The sequence below is a fragment of the Enhydra lutris genome, unplaced genomic scaffold (genome assembly GCF_002288905.1).
Source record: "Enhydra lutris kenyoni isolate GAN:26980312 unplaced genomic scaffold, ASM228890v2 scaffoldscaffold26, whole genome shotgun sequence".
NCBI lineage: Eukaryota > Metazoa > Chordata > Mammalia > Carnivora > Mustelidae > Enhydra > Enhydra lutris.
This window is the reverse complement of record NW_019154110.1, coordinates 4,278,762-4,301,228: the sequence shown is the minus strand read 5'-3', so window position 1 is coordinate 4,301,228 and position 22,467 is coordinate 4,278,762. Positions and strand designations below refer to the sequence as shown.

Below are 22,467 nucleotides of genomic sequence, written 5' to 3'. Positions count from 1 at the left end.
CGCCTGAGGAGCCTGGGACATTTCCGGGGTGGGGGGGTCAGAGGGACACTCACCCGCATGGCCTGGCCTGGAGCAACCAGGAGCAAGGAGTCTCCTCTCTGATGCTGCTCCGTTAGCCGCTCAAAATAGCACTGGCCGCAGCCCCGCCCCTGTTCCCCTCCCTCCCCTCCAGGCCCCTCCCCCCCAGCCGAGCTGCCCAACGCTGGCCGCAGCCTGTCCCAGAGAGCGAGTGGCCTCCAGGACTTCGGGGACCAGGTAGGCCAGGATGGAGGGTCACACAGTGTGTGTGGAAGGGGAAGAGGAGGCGCTGAGAGTGAGGGCACCGGTGGGGTGGTGGGCGGGGAGCGGTTAGGCGGTGTTGGAGGGTTAGGGGCAAGGGACAGGGAGGGTGGGACTTTCCTCCTGACGCACACCCGGGCTCCTGGACAGCTGGGCTGATATGGCCCCTAAAAATAGCAGAGGAATTTGAGACCTGCAGCCCCCGGCCCCACAGGCCAGGATTAAGACAAGCACATGCGCGTTCACACGCGCGTGCACACGCGCGCACACACACACACACACACACACACACACACACAAGCATACCATCATGCATGAACACTCAATCACAGCACAGCACTCTTGAGAACACACAAATCATAAGCTCACCCCAGCCATCTAATTACTGCGGCAGAGGCCAAGAAAGCCACTAACGTCACATCCAATCCAGTACATGGGGCCCGCTGCACGCTGTGCCCCATCAGCAGCCACGCAGCCATCCTGGAAGAGTCCGGCAGGAACGGAGACCCGCACGATCTGTGTGAGGCCCGCTGTGGCTGCTTCACCGGAAATACACTGGGGACATGCACGGAATAAAGGCCTTCTCCCTGCACATCCCCCTCACCCCCCACGGCCGGAGACTGCGCAGGCACAGAGGAGGGTGTGCTGGGTGGGTCTTGGCCCTGCGGAGGAAATCGTGGGTGTCTGGCCAATGAGCAAGGGCTGCCGGTGAAAAGCCAGAGCTCCTTATCAAGGGAAAGCCTGGCCCTGCTCTCTGGGTAGGACCTTTGGATGCCCAGACCAGGCGGGGGGCCCACCCCCCCCACCCCCCCCACCCCCCCACCCCCCCACCCAGGATCAAGAGATGAAATGGGAGCTAGGGGCAGGTGGGAAGGAGCCAAAAGACAGGCGCTTTGAGGCTGTCTCAGAAGCTGTCAGCTCTGGAGAAAAAAGCAAGCTGGTCTGTCTTTTCCTCTCCAGGAAAAAGAAAAAGGGTGGGGAGGGGAGGGAGGAAAGGCCTGGAACAGAGTCGTCACCTAACCAGTGTCCAACAAACGGGGGCTGGATACCCCCAGGCCTGCCACCCCGGCCAGTCTTGTGAGCCCACTGGGTCCTGTAAACAGCATGACTTTCTCTGAGAAAAGGCTGGTAAGCACCGCCTAAGAGGACCAAAACCCAGCGCAGCACTGCCCCCCCCCCCATATACCGGCCACAGGCGGCCATGAGGCTCCTGCCTCTGCTTTCCAGGGACTGCTGTGTCTCCCCAGGGAGATCTTCCAGCCCTTCCAGGGCATTTGCTGTGCTGGAGATCATCACATCCCCAGGGCTTTCCTGACACAATGGTGCCAACCTTGGCAACAGACTGAAATCCCCCAGGGGACTCAAACATAAGGATGCCTGAATCATCCCCTTCCCCCTGGTCTCTGATTTAATTGGTCTGAGAGGGAAGTCTGGGCACTAGGATTTGTAAGAGCTCCCCCCAGATGATTCTTAGAGGTAGGCAAGGCTGACCATCGCTCAATTTGAAGGCAGTATAAGGCCTAGTGCGAAGTGTCCCTTTGCTGGGATGCCTGGATGGCTCAGTGGGTGAAGTGTCTGCCTTTGGCTCAGGTCATGATCCCAGGGTCCTGGGATCGAGTCTCACATCGGGCTTTCTACTCAGCGGGGAGCCTGCTTCCCCCTCTCCCTCTGCCTCTCTCCCTGCTTGTGCATGCTGTCTTTCTCTGACAAATAAATTTTTAAAAAATCTTAAAAAAAAAAAAAGTGTCCCTTTGTTCAATCACTGAGTGCCTGAGTGAATGACGGAGGGAAGGAAGGAAGGACTTAACTGTGTGATCATGGGCATGCAACTTACACTGCCTTCATCTGCAAAACGAGGGTTCTGCCTGCCAGTGACTCTTTGGCATGGTCAGTATGTACTGGTAAAATCTCAGTGAGTGAAAGGATTTGGTTCTCAAAGTGTGGTCCCCGGACCGGCAACCCCTCCTCCACTCCAGACCTACTGGTCAGAAACTATGGATATGGGACCCAGCTCCTGTGCTTTAGCCAGCCCTCCTGGTGAGTCTGAAAACCACTTAAAGGAATTAGTCATGGTGCACCGTGGTCAACAGGGAGACTTCCAGGTCCAGCCAGCCTGGTTCAGTCGTGGCTTGTTCCCATGGTAAGCTACACAGTTGAAGCCTGTGGTGTGATTTCTTCACCTCTACAAGGGGGGCAATGATAGTACTACCACCTAGGGTTCCTGCAGGCATTAAATGAATTAGTGCTTGCTCTAGGAACAGTGTCTCACACAGAAGTTTTCAATGAACTTACTGAAAAAGAAAGTTTTCCATACTTTTTAACCCTTATTATCTATCTGGGATCATTAATTGGGGGGTGGGGAGAAAAACATCACAGCAAAATTTCCAGATAACTGAAGACTAGTCCCATGAAGGGACAAAATATATTCTATTTTGAGTAGTTTTCTAAATTCTGTGACTAATTTATAAATCATAAAAATAGACATTTTATAATTCTAAGTAAAACACTCTGAACCCCTCTCAAACATCTCAAATTCGGAGCTTCCTCTCTCTCTCTTTTTTTAAAAAAGATTTTATTTATTTATTTGACACAGAGAGAGAGAGAGAGAGAGACACCAAGACAGGGAACACAAGCAGGAGGAGTGGGAGAGGAAGAAGTAGGCTCCCCACTGAGCAGGGAGCCCAATGTGGGACTCAATCCCAGGACCCTGGGATCATGACCTGAGCTGAAGGCAGACACTTAACGACTGAGTCACCCAGGAGCCCCTGAGCTTCATCTCTTTCTTTTCTTTTTTTCTTTCTTTGAGAGAGAAAGAGTGAGAGAGAGCATGAGAGGGGAGAAGGTCAAGAGAGAAGCAGACTCCCCATGGAGCTGGAAGCCCAACGCGGGGCTCAATCCTAGTACTCTGGGATCATGACCTGAGCCAAAGGCAGATGCTTAACCAACTGAGCCACCCAGGCACCCCAGCTTCGTCTCTTGAACCCACCTCGTTTCTACCCTGTACTGAGGGGCACGTCACTGCCACTGTGAGGACTCTGGACTTCCCAGGCTGGCTCCTGTCCTACCAATGCCCCTGGCCACTCCCAAATGTCACCAGCCCTGTCCTAGGTACTGTAGCCACCTGCGGCCTTGCTCCACACCCCTTCTGGGAAGGCCAGATGCCCTTTGTGTCCATCTATCTGCTTTTGTCCCCTCCCCTGTCAGGCCATCAGCTGTCATTCCGCCTGTCAGAGCAGGTGATCCGGACAGCCTCACTTCCTTCTAATAAGCAGTTTCTGCCAGAGGCTAGGAAACCAGATAACCAAGCCTGATACCACAGAGTCCAGAGCAAAGCCAGCAGATTACCAGACAGCCACTCTCCTGTGAGCAAAGGGCCTGGGTTTTCACCCGCAGACTTGCTGTCCTCTATTTTGCCTGCCTGAGGGCCTTCTAGGCCCACCTTCCATTCAGCAGTGCTCTGGAAGATGACTTCTGGGTGACCAAGGTGTCACTTTACCCTCAGAGTCTTGTCCTGAATTATTAGTCACCATGTGTGGATCCACTCCTCTTCTATTCAAACTAGATCCTGTCGGTTCTGTCTCTGAGTTGACTCACATTACTGATGGAGATCTTCTCAAAGCAGCTTCTTCCCTCAGTGACAAGGGCAGGCCTCTTCATTCAGAGGGGAAACCTGAGGCCCTGGGCCCTGGGCAATCATTCAGCTTCACACACAGCCACACACACAGTCATCTGCTGCCCAAGGTCGGTGCAGCCTCAGGGCCAGGCCTGAGTCTTCAGGAAGCCCAACCTATGACCCCAGGCGGCCCAGCTGTCACACCAAGCCAGCCCACCCCCAGCCCCCTGGGCCTGCCTCCTGGCACTTCCCCTTCCCCTTTCTCTCTCCATCTCCCTTTCCCCAGCACACCTTGCTCTCACTTTCTCAGGCTGATCTTCCCACGGTCCCTGCCCTCATCACCACCAGAGAAAATGCCTCTCTCCCTTGCCCAACCCTCCCTATCTGTCGAGGTCCATCTCCATTGAGTCTCACCTCCTTTATGAAGGCTTCCCTGGACCCCAAGGCCTGCCGGGTGACACAGTACAAAGACCACACACTCGCCATCAGACCCACCTGGGTCTGAATCCCAGCTCAGCAACTTTCTTGGTGTCTGACCTGAGGGAAAGTTACTCAGCTCCTTGGAGTTTCCACTGTCTTGCCTTATCATGGTCTACCTACTTTATGGGCTTGTGAGAATTTAAAGAGATAGTACACGTAAAGCACCTTGGCATTAGGCTTGGCAAATTGTAGGTAGTGATTAAATTATCGTCAAAAACCACAGCCCTCACTGTCTATACCTAGACATCACCACATACACACAGTGGTTCTTTTTTATCCTCAATATGGTGCTCTGCTAGATGCAACAGAAGAGGCATAGACACAACATGGGATTAGATTCGAAGGTCACTAAGCACATAGTAGGCGCTCAGTAAGTAGCCACTGGATTTGACTAACTCATCCGAAAGGTACTGTGAGATATACTGGGTGGAACACAACAGGGAAAAAAAGGATATCCGGACAGAGTCACAACTTCAACTACTCTGCTCTCCCATGTCGGTGGTGGTGTGGGGTGAGGGAGAGGTCCTTAGTTCTGTGACCCTGGGCCTGGCAAGGTGGTGAAGCAGAATGGGGTTGGGGATCAGGGGCTGACTACAAGGCTACATGGGAGGCTCTGAGGAGTGAAAGAAGTCATTCCCGTACTCAACTAGCGGTTCGGTGTCATACCTCAAGGTCAACACTGTGGGGAAGCCCAATGCCTGCTTCTTTTTCTGTCTCCTCACAACTAAACTATGAGCTTCTTGAGGCAGGGGTGATATGTTCGTTGTTCACGGTTGTGCCTCCTGTACTCACCTAGCACTGGGCCCTGCTCAGAGACAGTATTTAACACGTGAGTGAGCAAACGGTTGAAATAAGGTGAAGCAGACGTAGACCCTGACCTCAGCAAACATCCAGACCAGAAGAAGAGAGAGACAACAAATGTACCCAAAGAATTAGAATTCGACTTAGAATCTGCTCTGTGTCCCAAAAGGGGCACTGATAATGTTCTAGGGAGATTCTGAGGCAGATATCTTTTCCTGTTGGGGAACGAGGCAGATAGCTTAGAGGCAGCTTAGGGCTGGGCCATGAAGGATGGAAGGAAGTCTGTCATGAGGAGATGAGGGAGGAAGGGAATTCCAGGGTAAAGGACTAGAATGACAAAAGGTAAGAAATTGGGAAAGCATGAAACTGGGTGAAGTGTAGGACACAGAGAGGTAAACAATGCGAGACAAAGCCGGAAAGGTCAGTGGGGCCAGATCAAGAAGGCCTGTATGCCATAGTGGACTGGTCTGGTTTCAGCTGCCCACGATCCATCCTCCCATCTCCTGCCTAAAGCACCCCAATTTCAGCCTACCCCAGCATGTGACTTGAGTTGGGCCCACAGCGTGTCATGTCGCCAGACTACAGGGATTAGTTCATGGAAGGCATATGACCCAATCAGTATCAAGGCCATAGAATGAAACTCTGGGATTATTGAAAGAGTCATACTTCTTTTCCCACAAGACCTGAAACCCGTGCTGTGCCATTTGCCCACCACTTGTTTGAGGACCAAGCCGACATGGAAGATGAACTGAGAGATCTAGAAAAGGCCTGGGTTCTAGATAAGGCTGAGCCTATAACTAGTTCTACCCCTGGAATGTTTCAGATGTTTGAGCCTCTGCAGCTCTTTTCGTTAAACCAGGTCAGCTGGGCTCCATCACTTGCTGGGCTCCATCACTTGCAACGGTAAGGGTGGTGCCTGAGGACAAAAGGGAGGTAAGCAGCTTAAAGACAAAGCAGGCACATTCTGAGCACTAGCTGTGGGTCTGGGACAGCGCAACTTGTTTTCCTTACAAAATCCTGGGAGGTGAGTGCTGCAGAAGGGGAATGGTGTTTTGGAAACCGAGGCTTACAGAGGTTAAATAACTTGCCTGCAAACATATGGATAGTGATTGGCAAGGCCTGGGTTAGGACTCTAGTCATTCCGACTCCAAGCCCGGCTCCTTCCACTCTGCCTCCTGCCTAGAAAACAGTGGGAGTCATAGCAGGTTTCTGGAGAGTGAAGGGGCATGATTAAACCTGTGCTTTAGGAATGCCGATCTAACAGAAGGATGCTGGGAAGCAAAGGAGGCTGGAAGCTGAAAGACCACTGGAAGTCAACGTGATGGCCAGAGGAAAGATGAGGGGGGGGGTGCCCTATTCTGGTAGTGGGAGGAGAAGGTGATGCAAGACAGAGAATTGGTCGCTGTGGGGGAGGCTGGGAAGTGGACATGAAGTTGGGGGAAGGGGTGATGGTTGGGAAGAAGATCTAAAGCCTCCAAGGTTTCAAGCTGTCAAGATTTCAAGAGGACTGCCTGAAGCCACTATCCAAAACAGAAATGTCAGATGGAGGCTGACTTCAGAAGGAGATAGCTTGAAAAAGCACTGAGCCTGGCATTCTACTGAACATCTTAAAAGAATACTGCTCTGACCCTATTTGTCTCTCTAGTTCCTCTTTAAATCAAAATTCCTTTAAAAAGGTCTAGAAACAGTCTCCACATATGAACACTTATCGTATAGTGCTTGTATTATTACTAATTTGCAATGTATAAAATGTCATCAGCAAAACTCCTTATTTAGGGAAGTTAGGGGGCATGCATTGTTTCGAGGAGGTGGTGAAAAGTGCAAGCCCAGCCTGGGCCCAGTTACTCAGGCCCTTGCGGCGGTAGGCGGTCGTGGCCAGTGGGAGCCCGGGCCGCGCTTCCTGGCCCCGCCCACCAGCCGACAGACGCAGGGGCGGAGCCGGGGTGGGGCCAGCTCCCGCACACGCGCAGTGCGCCCGGAGCCACAGGACGCACCCGCCCTGCAGTGCCTCCCGAGCCCGGCAGAGGGCGGCCGCCCCCTTCTCGCCCGCCCCGGCTGCGGTAGCCGCGGGATTTCACCTCCGTCCAGGCCACGCCCCCAAGAGGCGTCCCCCGGGAGCTCCAAACCGAGGGGGCTGCGGCGGCAAGATGGCCTCTCGCTTTATCCTGGAAGGGTACGGTGAGAAGGGGCAGCGTTGAGCTCGGCGCTGCCTTTGTTTTAATCGCCGCTCCATCCCCCAAACCGCCCCTGCATATAGTGGGCACTCAATAAATGGAGACTCCGGAGACGCTTTAGTCCTGTGGGCTGGGAGGAGGTCTGGGAGTAGCAGTCTAGGAAAGTCAGGGGAAGAGGGTCGCCCCAGATCACTGCTTCACTACCACTGAGGCATAGTGCTCGGCACGCCCCCAGCGCCTGCCTTAGCACACCCAAGGGTTTGCTCACAGGCACAGAGCCCAATTGTGACATCTGGGATCGTCCTCTCTGCTAAGACTACCAGTCTGTCCCCTCAGAGTGAGATCGTGGCTGCCTGCAGATACCACTCCAGTAGGCCTTGCTGCTCCCAGAGGACGCTCAGCTGCGGGGGATTTCCTCATGGCCCCTGGGGATTTCCAAACTGCCTCTGCTTAGCCAAACTCCCACAAAGCCCAAAGCCAAGGGTGGCTGGTCTTGACAAAATCCTCCAGACCCCTGCCCAAATCCCACCCAGACTTGGTTCACTTCTGAGTCTACCAAATGCACCGCATACACAATATTCCCATCCCCAACCCCCTCTGGCAGACATGAGAGAATAAGCATAATGAACTATTGTTCTCTTTTTCACATAAATGACAACTCTTTTCTATTTCCAGAGAAGAAAAAAAGGAAAGCCAGTTTAAGGGTCAGCCACACGAATTTAAATAAAACCTCAGTAAGGTCTTTGCGGGTGTGAGAGCTGGAAACCCATGGTGCTTATTCTCCAAGTCAGAGAGGCTGCTTTAGACAAGCCGCGGGTTCCTCCAAACACTGGGCACTCAGTACATGTTTGAGGATCTGTGTGTTCACCTCTGGAGGCTCTGGTTGGGCCTATTTCTAGAACCCTTTCAAGTGAAAATAAATCGCAAACTCAGCCTCCATAGAAGTAGGAAGGATGAAGCCAAAGCTTCTCCTTTTCCTACAAGCCTACCACCTCCACATTAACAGCCTTGGCCAAATCCACTGGGGCATGTGAGCACCTGTGTGTTACAAGGCTGGGCAGAAAACATGCTTGGCAAGGTGGGGAAACACTGCCCCAGATGTGGTGGCGCACGGCCAGGGAACTGTCGGCCCTGGGGCATCAGGATTCCAGAGTTGGTGAAGTGTAGAAATTGCCAGAGAGGAGGAGGCTTCCTTCCTGAGAGGAAGGGAAAATGACACCAACCCCAGCCTCACCAGGGGCACTCCAAGAGAACAGAATCCTTCAAGAACATCCTACCATTTTTTTTCTGGGAGCTATCTGGAGCTGCACTGTTCAATGCAGTAGGCAATAGCCATGTCTGGCTACTTAAATTTACGTTTAATCGAAACAATGGGCATACTTCAGATTAAATTAAAACAATTAAAAAAAAATAAGATTCAGTTTCTCAGTCATGCCAGCCACATGTATAGTGCTCAGTAGCCGCATATGGCTAATGGCTACCAAGTTGGAAAGGAGAAACTATGGAATATTTCCGTCTTGGCAGAGTGTCCGACTGGACAGCTCTGATCCAGAGAGTCCTCTTTTCAGCGGGCCCTGGTCAGCCTTGCCAAAGACTCCCTCAGTTGTTGCCCTTGGCCCCCTGCTGTTCTCTCCCACCCCCTGCCCCGGAGTCTGCTGGGGCTCCTGTCCCCTTGTGCCTTGCCTTGACCCCTAAGGCCTCAGAAAGACATGGGGGAGGGGGACACCATTGAGCCACAGTTGAGCAACTAGCCAGGGAGCAGAAGCCAGATGCAGAGGGGCTGAAAAGGCAAAGCTGAATGGAAGCCAGCCCCCACTCCAAGGCATCCCAGGCCTGGGAGAAAGCCCCTTAGTGCCACACAATTGTTCCTTGTTTCTGCAGCGTCTCTGGACCAGGCATGGATAAGACATCTGGAATGTAGTGGCCTGAGGGCTTCCCCACACCACGGGCTGCCGGACTCATCTGATGTTAGGGCTCCCAGAGAGAGACATCCCAGCAGAACCCTGAACTGTCAAGGGCAAATAAGGCCAATAAAGCCTTATTCTGAGCAGCATGCCAGGAGTTCTGCCCATGGGGCAAATGGGGACCGCAACTGGCCACCTCCCTGCGTCACTCGCTAGATGAACCAAATGAGGAAGAGGGGGAGGAGGACATGGTGGAGAAAGGACTTCGGGGCACACTCGCCATGCTAGAGAGGCCGAAAAAAGCTTCCCCAGCCCAGGATCCATGGAGGAATAAGCGAACAGAAAGTACACAGATCTGACGGCTACTAGTTTCTGCCGGGTGCTTCACATGAAAGGTTTTGCCACAGGACTTAGAAAATCCAAGTGGGAGTGTCCGGGCAAGCTCATATGTAAAGCAGAGAACAGGCCCAGGAATGGGTATGGTCGGGACTGCCTCTCTGTTCTGGCCTCAGCTCCTGCTTAGCCCTAATCCAGAAGCAAGACAGGCATGAAGAAACAAAAGACGCTGTAGAGAGACCACAAAAAAGTAGTGTCTTTTCCACTGGAAAACAAGTAGGTAGAAAGAAGCCTAGTATTCCAAAGTTGCTGGCATTGGCCAAGAACCCGAATGGAGGGAGTCATGGGAAAAGGAGCACAATTTTAAAGATGCATCGAACTACAGACTAGTCTGGACAAACTCATGAGGCCATCATGCGGCCCTGAGTAAACACGGGGACCAACCTGGGTCTTATTTCCCTGTCTTCACCCAGAGGGCCCTTTGGGGAAAAGCATCATTCTAGGGACAATAGTAAAGTGTCCTGCACTGCCCCCTAACCCACCCCCCACCAGCAGCACAGCTAAGTCATTAGCAGGCCTGTGGCATTCCTGGGCAGATGGCCCATCAAGTTCCCAGGCACCAAGTACCTCCCAGCACCTTACAGACAGATTAACGATGAGGGTAATGCCATTCTAAGTGATTCACAGGTATTGATTCATTTAATCCTTAAAACCACCTTATAAGAAAGTATTATTATTATTTTACAATGAGGAAAGGTAAACACAGAGAAATTAAATTATTTGCCCAAGGTCACATAGCTAGGAAGCAGCAGAGTCAGGATTTGAACCCAGAAGTCCAGCTCTGGTGTCCATGTTGTACCCAACATACCCCAATGTACTAATAACACCACCATCTGCCTTCTTCCGAATTGTGGGCCTTTTCCCCTGTGCTGCCTGCCTCCTCCTCCTCCTCCCTGAATGAGCTGAAATCAGTTCCTACATCCCAAACCAGCCCTTCCATCCAACTTCATATTTGCCAAGCATCTGTTTCTATAGCAACAATAAATCTACAGCTTGGGGATTTTTGAAGAGAATGAGTAGGGAGGGAGAAGAGGGGACCCTTTATGGCATGGGTCCCTCTTTCAAAGGCACAGGAGAGAGACCTGAGAACTGGTGTGTTAAGGAAGATGCAAGGCCCTTGCTGGGAGCCAGAAAAACTCTGCCATGCCATGCCCTGCCCTGGAGACCACATCCTCTGGTCTGGACAGAGAAGGGGAAGGCTGGTTAGAAGGATTTGAAGCCGGTGGCAGAAATTCTTCGGAAGAGTCTGAGAGAAAAAGACACCCAGCTTAAATTTTGTAGGATAGGGGTGTGTGTGTGTGTGTGCGCATGCATGTGTGTCCCAAGCCATTTCCAAACTGGGTATCCTGTCCCAGAGCCTGGCTCTGAGCTACAGGTCAAGGCCAGGTAGTGATGGCCGGTGGCAGGGAGCAATAAAGAAACTCTAGAAGAGGAACACAGACAGGCACCTGCATGCCTGTGGGGGGTGGTGGACCTTCTGCCAGAGAGGATTAGAGTACCCTGGGTGGGGTGGTCAGGCAGGTGCCCCTCATCTTCGCCACACCTAGGCCTCATTCTAGCCTGCCACCCCCAACCTCATTTAAACAAGAGAACACCCGTCATGGTCCAGAATTCCTGAGGCCAGGATCAGGATCACGGCAGGCCGCCTGTGCGAAGGGGAGCCGGAATGTTTGCTGGTCGCTTGATTCTAGGAAGACAGCCCACAGCAGTCCCCCAGGCTTCTCAGGGGTAGATGCAGTTTCCCTTCAGCATCTATTGAACTTGCTGCATGGCCAACAAAAATGGGGACTCGCCCTTACCGGGTACCTGTGCCCTTTAGCTAACCTAGGCCCCCTGAAGGGGAGGATCCCAGGCCATGCCAGGCCCAGCACAAGCTGAGTCCCCAGTGTTTAAAACCACAGGCTTCCCCAGCCTCAACAGCTTCAAGGATGGCAAGCTAGATGATGCCAGCCACTCGCGGGGGAAACCTTCTACTGTTCTAAGCCAGCTTCTGCTGTGGGCTCCACAAGTAGACCAACCCACGGATGAGAGAGGCGGGGGCCGGGAGAGGCAGGACGAGGGCTCCCAGCAGGAAGAACCGACAGGGAGACGGTATCAGACCCTGGAAGGCACGGCTGGGATCCGCAGACACGTTCTCCATGATGAGATGGGGCTGGGCACGAAACGGGGTGTCACAGAGAGTCATGACCATCTCATGCTGCCTGACAGTGCCGTCACTGCTTGGCCTCTAGCCCATGCCACCCTGGGCTGAGATCGATCCCTCTGCAGATGTCTTCTGTTCTGGGGAAAACACAGGCCTCCTGGTCACAGGGATGGAATCTTCAGCCTTTCTCCTCCACGGAACCCACAAGGTGACATGGGGCTGGCGCTCTCCACAGCCTCTGACATCCAACCTTGATTGCGCTAAGGTTCCGGGGCCACTTACATCTGGCCTTCCTACAGCCCGGAGCCATGTCCCCCACTGCCCACTCCATCTCCTAGCCCTCTTCTGCCCAGAACCAGGGGCAGCCTCCATCTTACCGCCAGGAAAAGGAGCCTAGGAGGCACCCTGTGAGAAACCCCCCTCCCTGTGGGTACATGTACCCACAGGGCCTGGCAGTGAGAGAAGCTGGGGAGGGAGAGAGGAAGTGAGTCAGCTCCTTGCAGAAATGGGAGTGGAAGGGAGGGGCCAGAGGAACTGAGATCAAGGGGCAAAGGGCACAGAGGCCGGAAAGGGTCACTCAGAGAGGGAACCAAGCCCTGGAGACATGATGGGGCCCATTGAGAGGGGACAGATAAGGGTGACAAACTCTCCAGGGCCACCTCCTGCCCAGGCTGGGTAGCCCCCACAGGCCAGAGAACCTGGGTCTGGCAGCCACAGCCCCACCTGAGGATGGAATCCAAGGTAGCTCCCCTTCCTGACTCACTCACCGAGGGAGGAAGTAAGGCTTGTGGGATATGGCCAGCCACGTTCTTTCCTCCCCAAGGGGGAGTTTCTGGTGCCCAAGGCCTCCAATTGCCTCTTCTGAGCTCCAGGTTCCGCCTGACCCAGTGGAGAAACAGATATTTGCATTTCCCGTGGAGGGTGGGAGTGGGGCCTTGGCTCCAAGAGCAGAGCAGGTGGGGTGGCCTAGCATGGACCCTGGCCCTGTCTGGCAGCCAACTGCCCATGTGGGAGCTGTCCCCAGGCTCCAGCTGGAATCTGTTGCTCTGACAGGGAAAAATCCTTGCTGTGAAAATTCCCAGCCTGCTGACATTCCAGCATGCAGGCAGAGCGGGAAAAGCAGCCCAAGGAGAGAGGGAGCCATGAGCCCTGCTGGGCCACATCCTCCCCGCTCAGAGACCTGCAGCTAGGACGCCAAGGACATTGCTCCCAGGTCCCCTGGGCTGCACACTATATGACCCCCGTAAAACCCCAAATCTGCTACTCATCCAAGCCCGGTGCCTTTCCAAAAACACCAATGCAGGGCCAGGAGGCAGACCATCCTGCAACCTGCTCCTGGACGCCTAGAGTCCCTGTCTCCTCCATTCCTGTGGGGGCTGCTGAGTGCCCAGGGACAGAAGAAGTGGAGTCCGGGGGTGAAGGTGGGACAGGTACCATGGACAAGTCACCAAGGCAAGTCAGGGCGGGCGGGGCGGAGGGGGGGAAAGGGTTCTAGGAACCAAAATTGAGGTAAATGAGGAAAACCATGCAGAGAGAATGGGAAACCAGTTCCTGAGCACAAAACCATCTTCTTTCCTTCAACAAACATCCCACAACTTTCATGAAGCCCTTCAGCACTGGAGAAATGAGGTGACTAACAAATGACAATCTTGATGACTGTGATGAAGGAGAAGGAGGTGACCACTCAGAGGGTCAGGGAAGGCTTCCCTCAGGAAGTGACATTCAAACCAGGGCCAGCGCCTGTGAGGGCAAGAGGATGGGTGAGGAAAAGCATGACATACATAAGGAACAGCAGGGACTCCACGGTAGAAGCCAATGAGAACTCTTTGTAGCACACCCACCACCTGCGAGGCCCTCTGCCAGGCCTGTGCTCAACTTTCCCCACAGTGCGCCCTAGAAAGCAAGAGCATGCAGCCCCCGTGGGACAGGAGAGGACCTGTCTTCCGTCAGAGGTGACGCTCTGGGGGGTCCCGCCACCCCAAAGTACCACAGACGTCCATACTAACATGTCGGTAAGGGCCAAACGGGCCAGCATCCCAGTCCCTCTCCCAGCTCCCACCCAATGAAATCCCACCTGCTGCCTTGTGGGCTCGCTTCCTCTGGCTAAAGTTCTGGAAAGACAGTCTCACCGTCCTGTAGCTCACAATCCACAGAGCAACAGCAAGAATGGCCAATCACTCCTCGCTTCCCTCCCCTCCTGGAGGAGAGGCCGATAGGAGCCAAGAGGACATAGGCCTGGGCTGGCCGGTGGATTTATAAGGATACCCAGATACTGTGTTCCCCTGCCTTATACATCGCACTCATGAAGGGCAAGGAGCTGATATCCTAAATTCAACTCCCGACAAGGGACTTTAAATCGCCTTGAAATCTTTGGCCACAGACTTATCCTTAACTGCTTGGTGATCTGGTATCCTCGTCTGTGAAATAAAGATGATTGCATGACCTGCTGCAAAGGGTTGTTAAGCACTTTAAATGAGTTAGTATGTGTAAAACAGCTAGAGCGGTTCCTAACATAGAGTGAACACTGGCCACCATCCTCATCCGAGCTGTCCCCTCTCATGACCAGCCCCCAGGGCATTTCTGTTCCGGGGAATCTTTACCAGATCAGTTAACCACCACCTGGGAAGACGACCGTGCCATGCGCCGTCCGCCCCTGGGACAAACACCCTACCTGCTTCCCTGCCTGCCACCCCCCCTCCCAGTCAGTGCAAAGCTGCCGGGCTGAGCGGTGCCGGGGGAAGAATGTTGCACCCTGATTCTGAGAAACCCGTGGCGGGAGATCAATGCAGCCAGAGTAGGGACCCCGGTCTGAGGAAATAGTTTCCCAACAAAACTAGAGCCAACAGCTGAAAACATGAGCTTTGCTGACACTGTCCCCTGTATTTAACAGAACAGAAGCAGCTGCCAAACACCACGTGGGGCTCTGAACTGGGCTCTCCCCCCAGCTCCTCCCTTCCCCCCCCCAACCAAACTGCACAGCAGGAGGTGGGGGGCCATGAAGACTCCACTCCTTCCCAGCGCCTATCTGGCACGGTGGGCGCCCACAGTGCTCCTGGAAGCCTGGGGCACGTCCGTCTGCGCTGCTCAGGACTGACAATGGAGGCGCCAGGCAGCCCCAGCAGGCCTGGGGGGTTGGGGGGAGCCCCCTCCCCAGCTGGGTCACTGGCCCCCTACTCCCACTGACACTACTCTCCACCTCCAGCTAAGGCAGGCGAGGAGAGCCCAGCAGCTCAGCGGTGTTGGGGTGGCGGGGAGCGCTGCTGGCAGGCAGACCGCGTGCTTGTGGTTTCTGGGAAACGCTGTAGCGATCTGCAGCATTTTTAAAATACTTGTGTTCCCACCCGCCACACGCCCCACTTCACCCCACTCCTCACCCACCCCCAGTCTGGGTGTTTGCATATCTGGTATTTTCCAGAACCATTTCAACGTAAATAAGAGATTAGAAGGGAGCAGAGGACCGGGTGGCCAGGGGGTAGCAGGGTGGGCCCCGGGGAGGGGTGTGGCGGGGGTGGGCTGCTCTGGCCAGGGCTGGATGGGGCCAGTGTGGGCCACCTCAAACCGAGGCCCTGCCCCCACACCAGGGCTCCAAGCGGTACTGGCGAAAACAACCAATGACCACGACATGTACCCACACCCAACTCAATGTGGCCTGGGCACTGTGCCCACCACCCACGGACTGGGTGGCCAGGGCACTCTGGGGCTGTAGTTCGTCTGGCAGCTCGTTGGGAAGAAGGCAGAATGTGCCTCTGAGAAAGAAAGAAGACCTAGCAGAATAGACATGACCCTGTCCACCAGGCTATCCTGTTGGTCCCATGCATCCCACTAATCCAGGACAGATAACCGCCAAAATGCTCCCAAAGACCTTTCACTCATCAGCTCTCCAGCCACCTCATCACCAAAAGAACTGAGTTTGGTTTCTACTCTGAGGCCCCAAGCTAGAGCTCTCACATGGCAAGACTGATGACAGAAGTGCCTAAAGCTCTGGCACAAAATGAAGAATTTTTTGTTTCAAACAAGCAAACAAACAAACAAAAAAACCCCAAACCCCTCCAAGGATCATTTGAAGTGACTCTAGGAACAGAGGTGTTCTAGAACACTGAGCCCAGGCAGTACCAGGCAGCAACACCATGACCAGAAGCCCCAGGGACAGCCCATTCGCCCGGCCGACCTGGGCGAGGACAATTTTCTGTCTCCCCTTGGTACCCTCCTCCTGAAAGTCCCTGAGGGTCAGGGGACGAGGTTGGTGAGGCTCATACAGCTTCTGCCCAGGGGTTTAGGGCTTCCTGGCAGAGGGACCCCTGCCGTTCTCCCAGATGCAGGCAAACCCGACCCGCCAGTCACCTTTCAGGCCATTGCGTCCCATCGGTAGGCCTGAGATGCTGGAAAAATCTAGGGAGCACCCAGCATCCCAGCTCTTCCTTCAGCTGGGTGTTTCTGAGGACGGGGCTACTGGGAAAGGGTTGGAACAAAAGCATCATGAGTTCCCCTTAGAAAGAAAACCTTACCAGGAACAAAGACAGGAAAGCACATCAGGATGGGTTAATTAAGGAAGCAGCAAAATTACCTTCCCTTGATGGCTTCAGAAACCAGGCAGAGGGAAAGGTACTAACCATCATCCTAGGCATTTACTACCTCCCAAAATCTACAAAAGGTGGTTTACACATGTCTACGTAAGCAGGTGACTGGTTTACAGACATGAGAACCTCTTAAGGAACCTTGTAGCCCTAGAACCTTTGAGTAGAAACTCCACGGTCCAAGGAGAGAAGAAACCATATCACAGATCTCTGGGAAATGCCTGACAGCTCCATACAGAGCCCGAGGAAGCAGGCCTGACTGCAGGGGGCGGGTGCCTTGTTGGAAATCCCCACCTCACCCCTCCCACCACAACTTCTGAATCTCAAGGAAGCAGCCCTTTCTGGGTGGAGACCCCTTGGAGGCTAGCTCCCCTGGCTCTTGGTGGCAGAGGGACAATGACATCAGCTGGGGGTAAGCAGGTGGGCTTTTCTGAGCTCAGCAGAAACATCCCACACCCCTACTCCCTGCAATGGGCCCGCTGAGGCTACAAACAGAAGGGTGCAGCTCTCCACCCTCCCGGGCCCTCGTCCTTCTCAGTGGGCCTTTGACTTTCGCACTCAGATTCATGGAGCAGGAGGAAAGAATTTTGACCCAGCTGGGGTTTTCAGATCCTTGTCTGTACCAACACTCTCTTTCATCTCGCCAGACTCGGGGAACGATTTAAGAGTAACTGATCCAAAACCAAATACCCTAAAACACTTTCCCTGAGAAGCCAAGGGAGGAACTCAGCATCTTCCTCCAAAGCTGACAACCCATTTGGCTCTCCTCTCCTCTCTCCCAGACACCAGTCAGTCACGTCCGAAATCTCTCTCCATCTCCACTGCTCTACCTAAGTGCGGGCCTCCATCCCGCTAGGATGACAGTGACAAAGCCCTCACTATTCCCCCATGGCTGCCCTTGCTACATCCAAAAGCATTCTCCACGAGTAGCCAGAGAGATTTTCCAAAATCTGTTCCCACCACTTCCTGATTAAAGAGCTTCTCGCCCTCCGGTTGAAGTTCACATTCCCTAGGCTGGTTCACAAGGGCCTTTGGGACCTGTCCCCTGCCTGCTGCTTCTGCTGCTTCTCTCAATCCTCATTCCCCATGCACTGTCCCCCAGCCTTATCCCCCCCAGATGTGTCATTCTCTCTCCAACCTCTAGGCCTTAGTATGTGTCTCTCACAGCCTTCCCCTTCCTCCTGCCTCCCCTGCATTCATCTCCCACCCAGATGGCAGCTTTCCCTGGGATCACTCCCAAGACTGGTCTTCCGGTCCCTCCTCTGTGCTCCTTGGGACCCCGTACTGGCCCCTGTTGGGGAGCTTCTCAAACAACACTGACATCCCCTGCTACTGGACCGTCCCTTCCGCTAGACCGTGAGTTCTGAGGGGCCTGGGGCTACGTGCGGCTTGTTGCTAGCTCCCCAGATCTAGCTCACTGTGGGTGCTCAGCGCATGTCTGTTTAACGAGCGGAGGGGAAGACTAGATGGGGGGAGAAGAGCTGCTTGTCCCAGGCCTGCTAAAGGATCTCTATCAGGGCTCCATGTCTATCCCCCTGCTGTGGCTCACCCCTACTCCCAGTGGAACCTTGCTGGCAGCTACAGGGACACAAGGAGGTGTGAGCCAAGCATTCTTGTGAGAAGGAAACCCAAGGGGCTGTCTCTCCCTGGGGCCTTCTGAACAGGCCATGGAGAGGAGCCATGACGCCTGGTCTCCATCTGTGTGCAGAGAGAGAACAGATGGCCAGCCGGTTCCCTCGGAGCTCCCTGGGGACGGGCCATGTGTGGACACCGTTGATGGATGGCCTGACGGTCAGGGTGGCCGCCGGGAGCCGTCCTCATGGGGCTAGAGTTGTCAGAGTACCCCACCCAGGAGCCTCGGGGAAGTGGGAAGACTCTTCTTGGCATGGAGCTGAGCTTAGAACAGCTGCCAAGGAAAGGAGCCGGAGCGGGAGTGGGAGGAAGAAGAGGAGATGGAGGAGGAGGAGGAGAGCCACCGTGGTGGCAGCGGCACTCCCACACCAGCTCCGGGTCTGTCCCGGGAGGCCAGGAGGCCGGGCCCGCTCTGCTCCTCCCTGCGGTGGCCTGAGTCCCCGCCACCTGCCAGGGAGGGACAGATGCAGGGCTTCCTCAGCTCTGTGCTTCTCACTGTCCTCTCCTCTCACATGGTTCTCAGAGACTCATGAGGTTGGAGTTTGCTGTGTGGCCCCTGCCGGATTCCCCTAGGCATCAGCCTGGGGAAGAAGTCCTCTAGGCACCGCTGGGCTTGCCCTCATGGAGGCTGAAGCAAGCCAGCATCTCAGGGATACCGGCTCCGGCGGTACTGGGGAATCTACCGGGGCCTCCGAAGCTGAAACACCCCCTTCCCCAGGGATGGGGGAGCAGCCGCTCATTGGGAAGGGAGAGCGGCTGAGAAATACGAGATGCCAAGATGATCCCTAGGCTATAAAGAGAAAACAAAATAGCATCTGGGATGCCAGGCCCAGGGCCCCACAGAGGCCTGTGCTGTGGTTCAGCAGGGAACTGGCAACAAACCCCCCAGGGGATTCATTCTTGAAGAAGGAAATTCCATCTGTTAAAAATAACGTCAGCCTGGGAGAAAGTAGACAGACACGGCGACATGGTATGGGCTCTGGTTCTAGGATAAAGCCCGCTCCTGCCACACTGTGGTTCCCTGAGCTCGGTCTAGTCCGGTGACTGGCACACAGTACGTGCTCTGTGTGATTTTCTGGAATGAATGAGTCCAGGTCCTTCCCTGGTTCCCACACCAGGCTCCCTCCCACTCACTACCCCTTCCTGACTAGCAAAACTGCCTGAGCTCTGCTGGGCCCAGGATAAAGGAAGGTCTGGAACCCACCTTCAGTGCTTCCTGCCAGACTGTGACCCCGCCGTTCCCAGGCCCTCCAGGCCCTCCATGCTGCTCAGCTGAGCTGCCATCTGAATATCTGCTTCCCCTCCCGGGGAGAAAGCTCGCATTAGGACTCTGGCTGCTTCCTTAGCGTTTCCTCCTACTTCTGACTTTGACCCATCTGACTGGTCACTTAGTGCTGACAGGTCCTGGCCAGGCTGTGCACTGGACCAGATCTGGGCAATCCTAAAGCCCACAGCTGGGACACAGGGATGGCCAGAGGCCAACCTGTCCTTCCCATTCTGTCTCCAGTGGAACATTCCAAACTGATACATAGCCACTCTATTGAAAGACCCCTGGGGTTAGAGATCACTGTCCCCGTGGAGACCCTCTCATACATAGACTAAATCTTTTCTGCTCCTGTGTCACCCCCTCCACTGCTGTTTCGTGTGGGCCAGATAAAGGCTGGGGTCTCGGGGACACTCAGGTCATACTATTTTTGTGGGCTTGATACCTATTATGATTCTGGGGTGTTTTCTTCCTCCAGGAGAGGTAATAAAGACTCTTAGAACCCGGGTGATCTGTATAAATCAGGTCTAGTCACTCTCCTGCTTCAAACCCCACAATGGTCCCGTTTCATTGAGACAAAAATCTAAACTCCTATCATGACCTACAAGGTCCTTCATGATCTGGCCCCTGCTTGTATCTGCAACCTACCTCCTATTCAGCTCCTCATTCAAGGGCAAGAGGAGGCCTGAAGTCATCTTACCCAAGAGCTCGCAGAACAGCTGCACAGCCTAGATGTTCCAAGACAGCCCTGATTTGAAATAAGTCATCTTTTTCTTTCAAGTCTAATGCCCAAACATGGGACTCCTCTCTTTTTGTCCAGATGCCGGGCTGGACTAGCAGTCCAGACTATCTCTCATCTGAAGTGACCCACGTGAGCCTCTGTGCCCTGATTTAGGGCTCAGGAAACAAGGTGTCCAAAGCCTTCACCCTTGTCTCCTGAAGCCTATATCCCCATAGACCACCCCGTGCTAAGGTTATTCCACCCTGCAGGCCAGGTAAGTTGTCGCTGGGGCCAAGAAGTGGCACAACTTCACAGCTCCTGGGTACCCCAGTCATCCACCCAAGTACAGTTCCCAATCCTGGCTCCGGCCCAGCTGCACAGGGGGACACTCACATCAGCTGGCTCCCTGCGCGGTCCGTCGCCGCTCCGCAGCCAGCTCCGGCTCAGCTCGCTGAGCTCCGGGATAGGTTGCACCTTGAGCCGCACGCTGTCCCCAGACTGCCGGATCATCTCCACGATCTCGTCCCTGGACTTGCTCTCCACGTTGTGACCATTAATCTCCACCAACCGGTCACCCGGCACCAACCCCAAGGCCAGGTCCTTGGTGCCCGCGCCGGGCTCAGCAAAGTGAACCACCCTCCGATAGACCTGGCCCTCGGGGCCCCGATCCAACATGGTCGTGCGGCGCAGGGAGAAGCCAAAGTCTCCAGTGGGCCTCCGCTGCAGCTCCAGCTCCCGGAGGGCGGGTGGGGGCAAGGGCACCACGGGGGGCAAGCGCAGGTCAGCCGGGAACCTTTTCATCACCAGCTCCGGGACCCGTGACCGGGGCCCTGGCCGAGTGAGGCCAGAGCCAGGATGCTGCACCAGCTGTCCCTCGATGGTCCTCACCTCCACCTGTGGGGATGGGGCAGCAGAGTGTTCCGAAGGGGTGGAGGTCTCTGAGGCGCTCTCATCCCGGCTCCGCTGGGAGAAGGAGAAGCGCTTGACGATCATCTGTGAGTTCTGCTTGGCCAGGGAGCCGAACTTGGCCGCCCGCTGCAGCACCGAGCCCCGGAAGCTGCCTTCCTCGCCCTTGAGGTCATCGCTTGAGCTGGCGGTGCTCAGGTGGCCCGAGTCCAGGATGACGCTGCCCCTGTTGCTGTCGGAGTCGATGTCCGTCAGGTGCAGGTCGGAGCCGCTGGCCACCTTGATGGGGATGGGGTTGGAGATTTCCAAACGTGTCTTGGACTCACGTTTGGAGGAGCGGTTCAGGTTGAAGAAGCCGCGACGCAGGCTCATCTCCTCGAGGCTCCTCAGCTCCGCCGCCGACATCCGCTCCTTCTTCTCCTTCTTCTCCTTCTTCTCCTTCCGCCCACCATCTTTGTCCTTATCTTTCTTCATTAGGTTAAACATGGTGGGGTGTTGCTTTGGGGGAGCACCCCCGGAGGATTACGGGTGCTTAGCACAGGGCCCTTGTACCCCACCTTGCTGCTGCAAACAGAAGTAGAGAGAGAGAGAGAGAGAGAGACATTATTCGCGCAGAGCCTCTTCCCGTGTCTCTAGTCCAGACAAGGCGAACTAATGAGCACAGCTCCCCCTCACCGAGAGCGGGCTCACTGTGCCAGGTGCTTGGCTTGATACAATACCGTCTCTGTTAAGTTAATCCTCACAGCACTGCTACGGGAAGGTCTGCGATTACCCCCATTTTACAAATAAGGAAACTTGAGGTTTTGATAAGGGTTGTAAAAATGCAGACTCCAGAGCCTGTCATCGCCTTTCATCCCTGATAGGTGTGCACCGAGGTGGCTCCCGGAGCCCGGACCTCCTGGCAGGATGGTGCCATCAAGCCGACCTGGGGCCTGACTCAAGATTCAACACAAAGGAAGAAGGAAAGGGACACAAAAGCTGCCTTAGCCACTACTTGACAGAGAAGCTCAGAGCACCAACCCTTATTTTGTGATTTCCAGCTGCTGGGCGCATGACCCACACTCTCATTTGAGCCTTGCAGCCTCCCCGCAAGGCAGGTGTCCTTATCTCTACAAATGAGAAAACAGGGTGCAGAAAATTAAGTATATGTTAGCTGTCACCTGGCTAGTTGGAGGCAAATACTGTTTTCTCTCTGGGCCCATGGCGCCCCGAGTGAAGCAGGGAGGGAAGGGGAAGTTCCAGACTGGACAGAGGACAGACCGCTGAGAGGTGGGGGGCTGGGTCTGCTGGATAAACAGGATTCTGAAAAACTCATATCCTTTTCCCCAGACCAACAACTAAATATAGCCTTGGGAAGAAAGTTGTGGCAGCCCAAGAGACAAGCCAGCTCGGGGACACCTGCACCCACGGCGGGCACCCGACTGGGGACAGGACTGAGAAAGACCTGGTGGGGGTGGAGTTGCAAGCTAGGGAACACGTTCTAACCAGCCGGGAACGAGGAGTAGAAGTAGGCCATACCATCTAATTAGAAATTAAGTGCAATTTTTTTCTTTCTCCAAGAAGGCCTCCCCCTCCGAGTT

General features: G+C 54.6%; 1 protein-coding gene across 7 annotated transcripts in view; it reads right to left on the bottom strand.

Moving 5' to 3' along the window:
• Window positions 1–21,451, bottom strand: part of LOC111151512 (myosin XVIIIA) — an 82,079-nt gene extending 60,628 nt beyond the window's left edge. For all 7 annotated transcript variants that reach the window (XM_022509545.1, XM_022509547.1, XM_022509543.1 and 4 more), the window contains exon 1: window positions 20,375–21,451. In XM_022509545.1, coding sequence (XP_022365253.1) covers window positions 20,375–21,373 — 999 coding nt within the window. In that variant the 5' untranslated portion in view covers window positions 21,374–21,451. The remainder of the gene's footprint in view (window positions 1–20,374) is intronic.
• Between the last annotated feature and the right edge of the window lie 1,016 nt (window positions 21,452–22,467).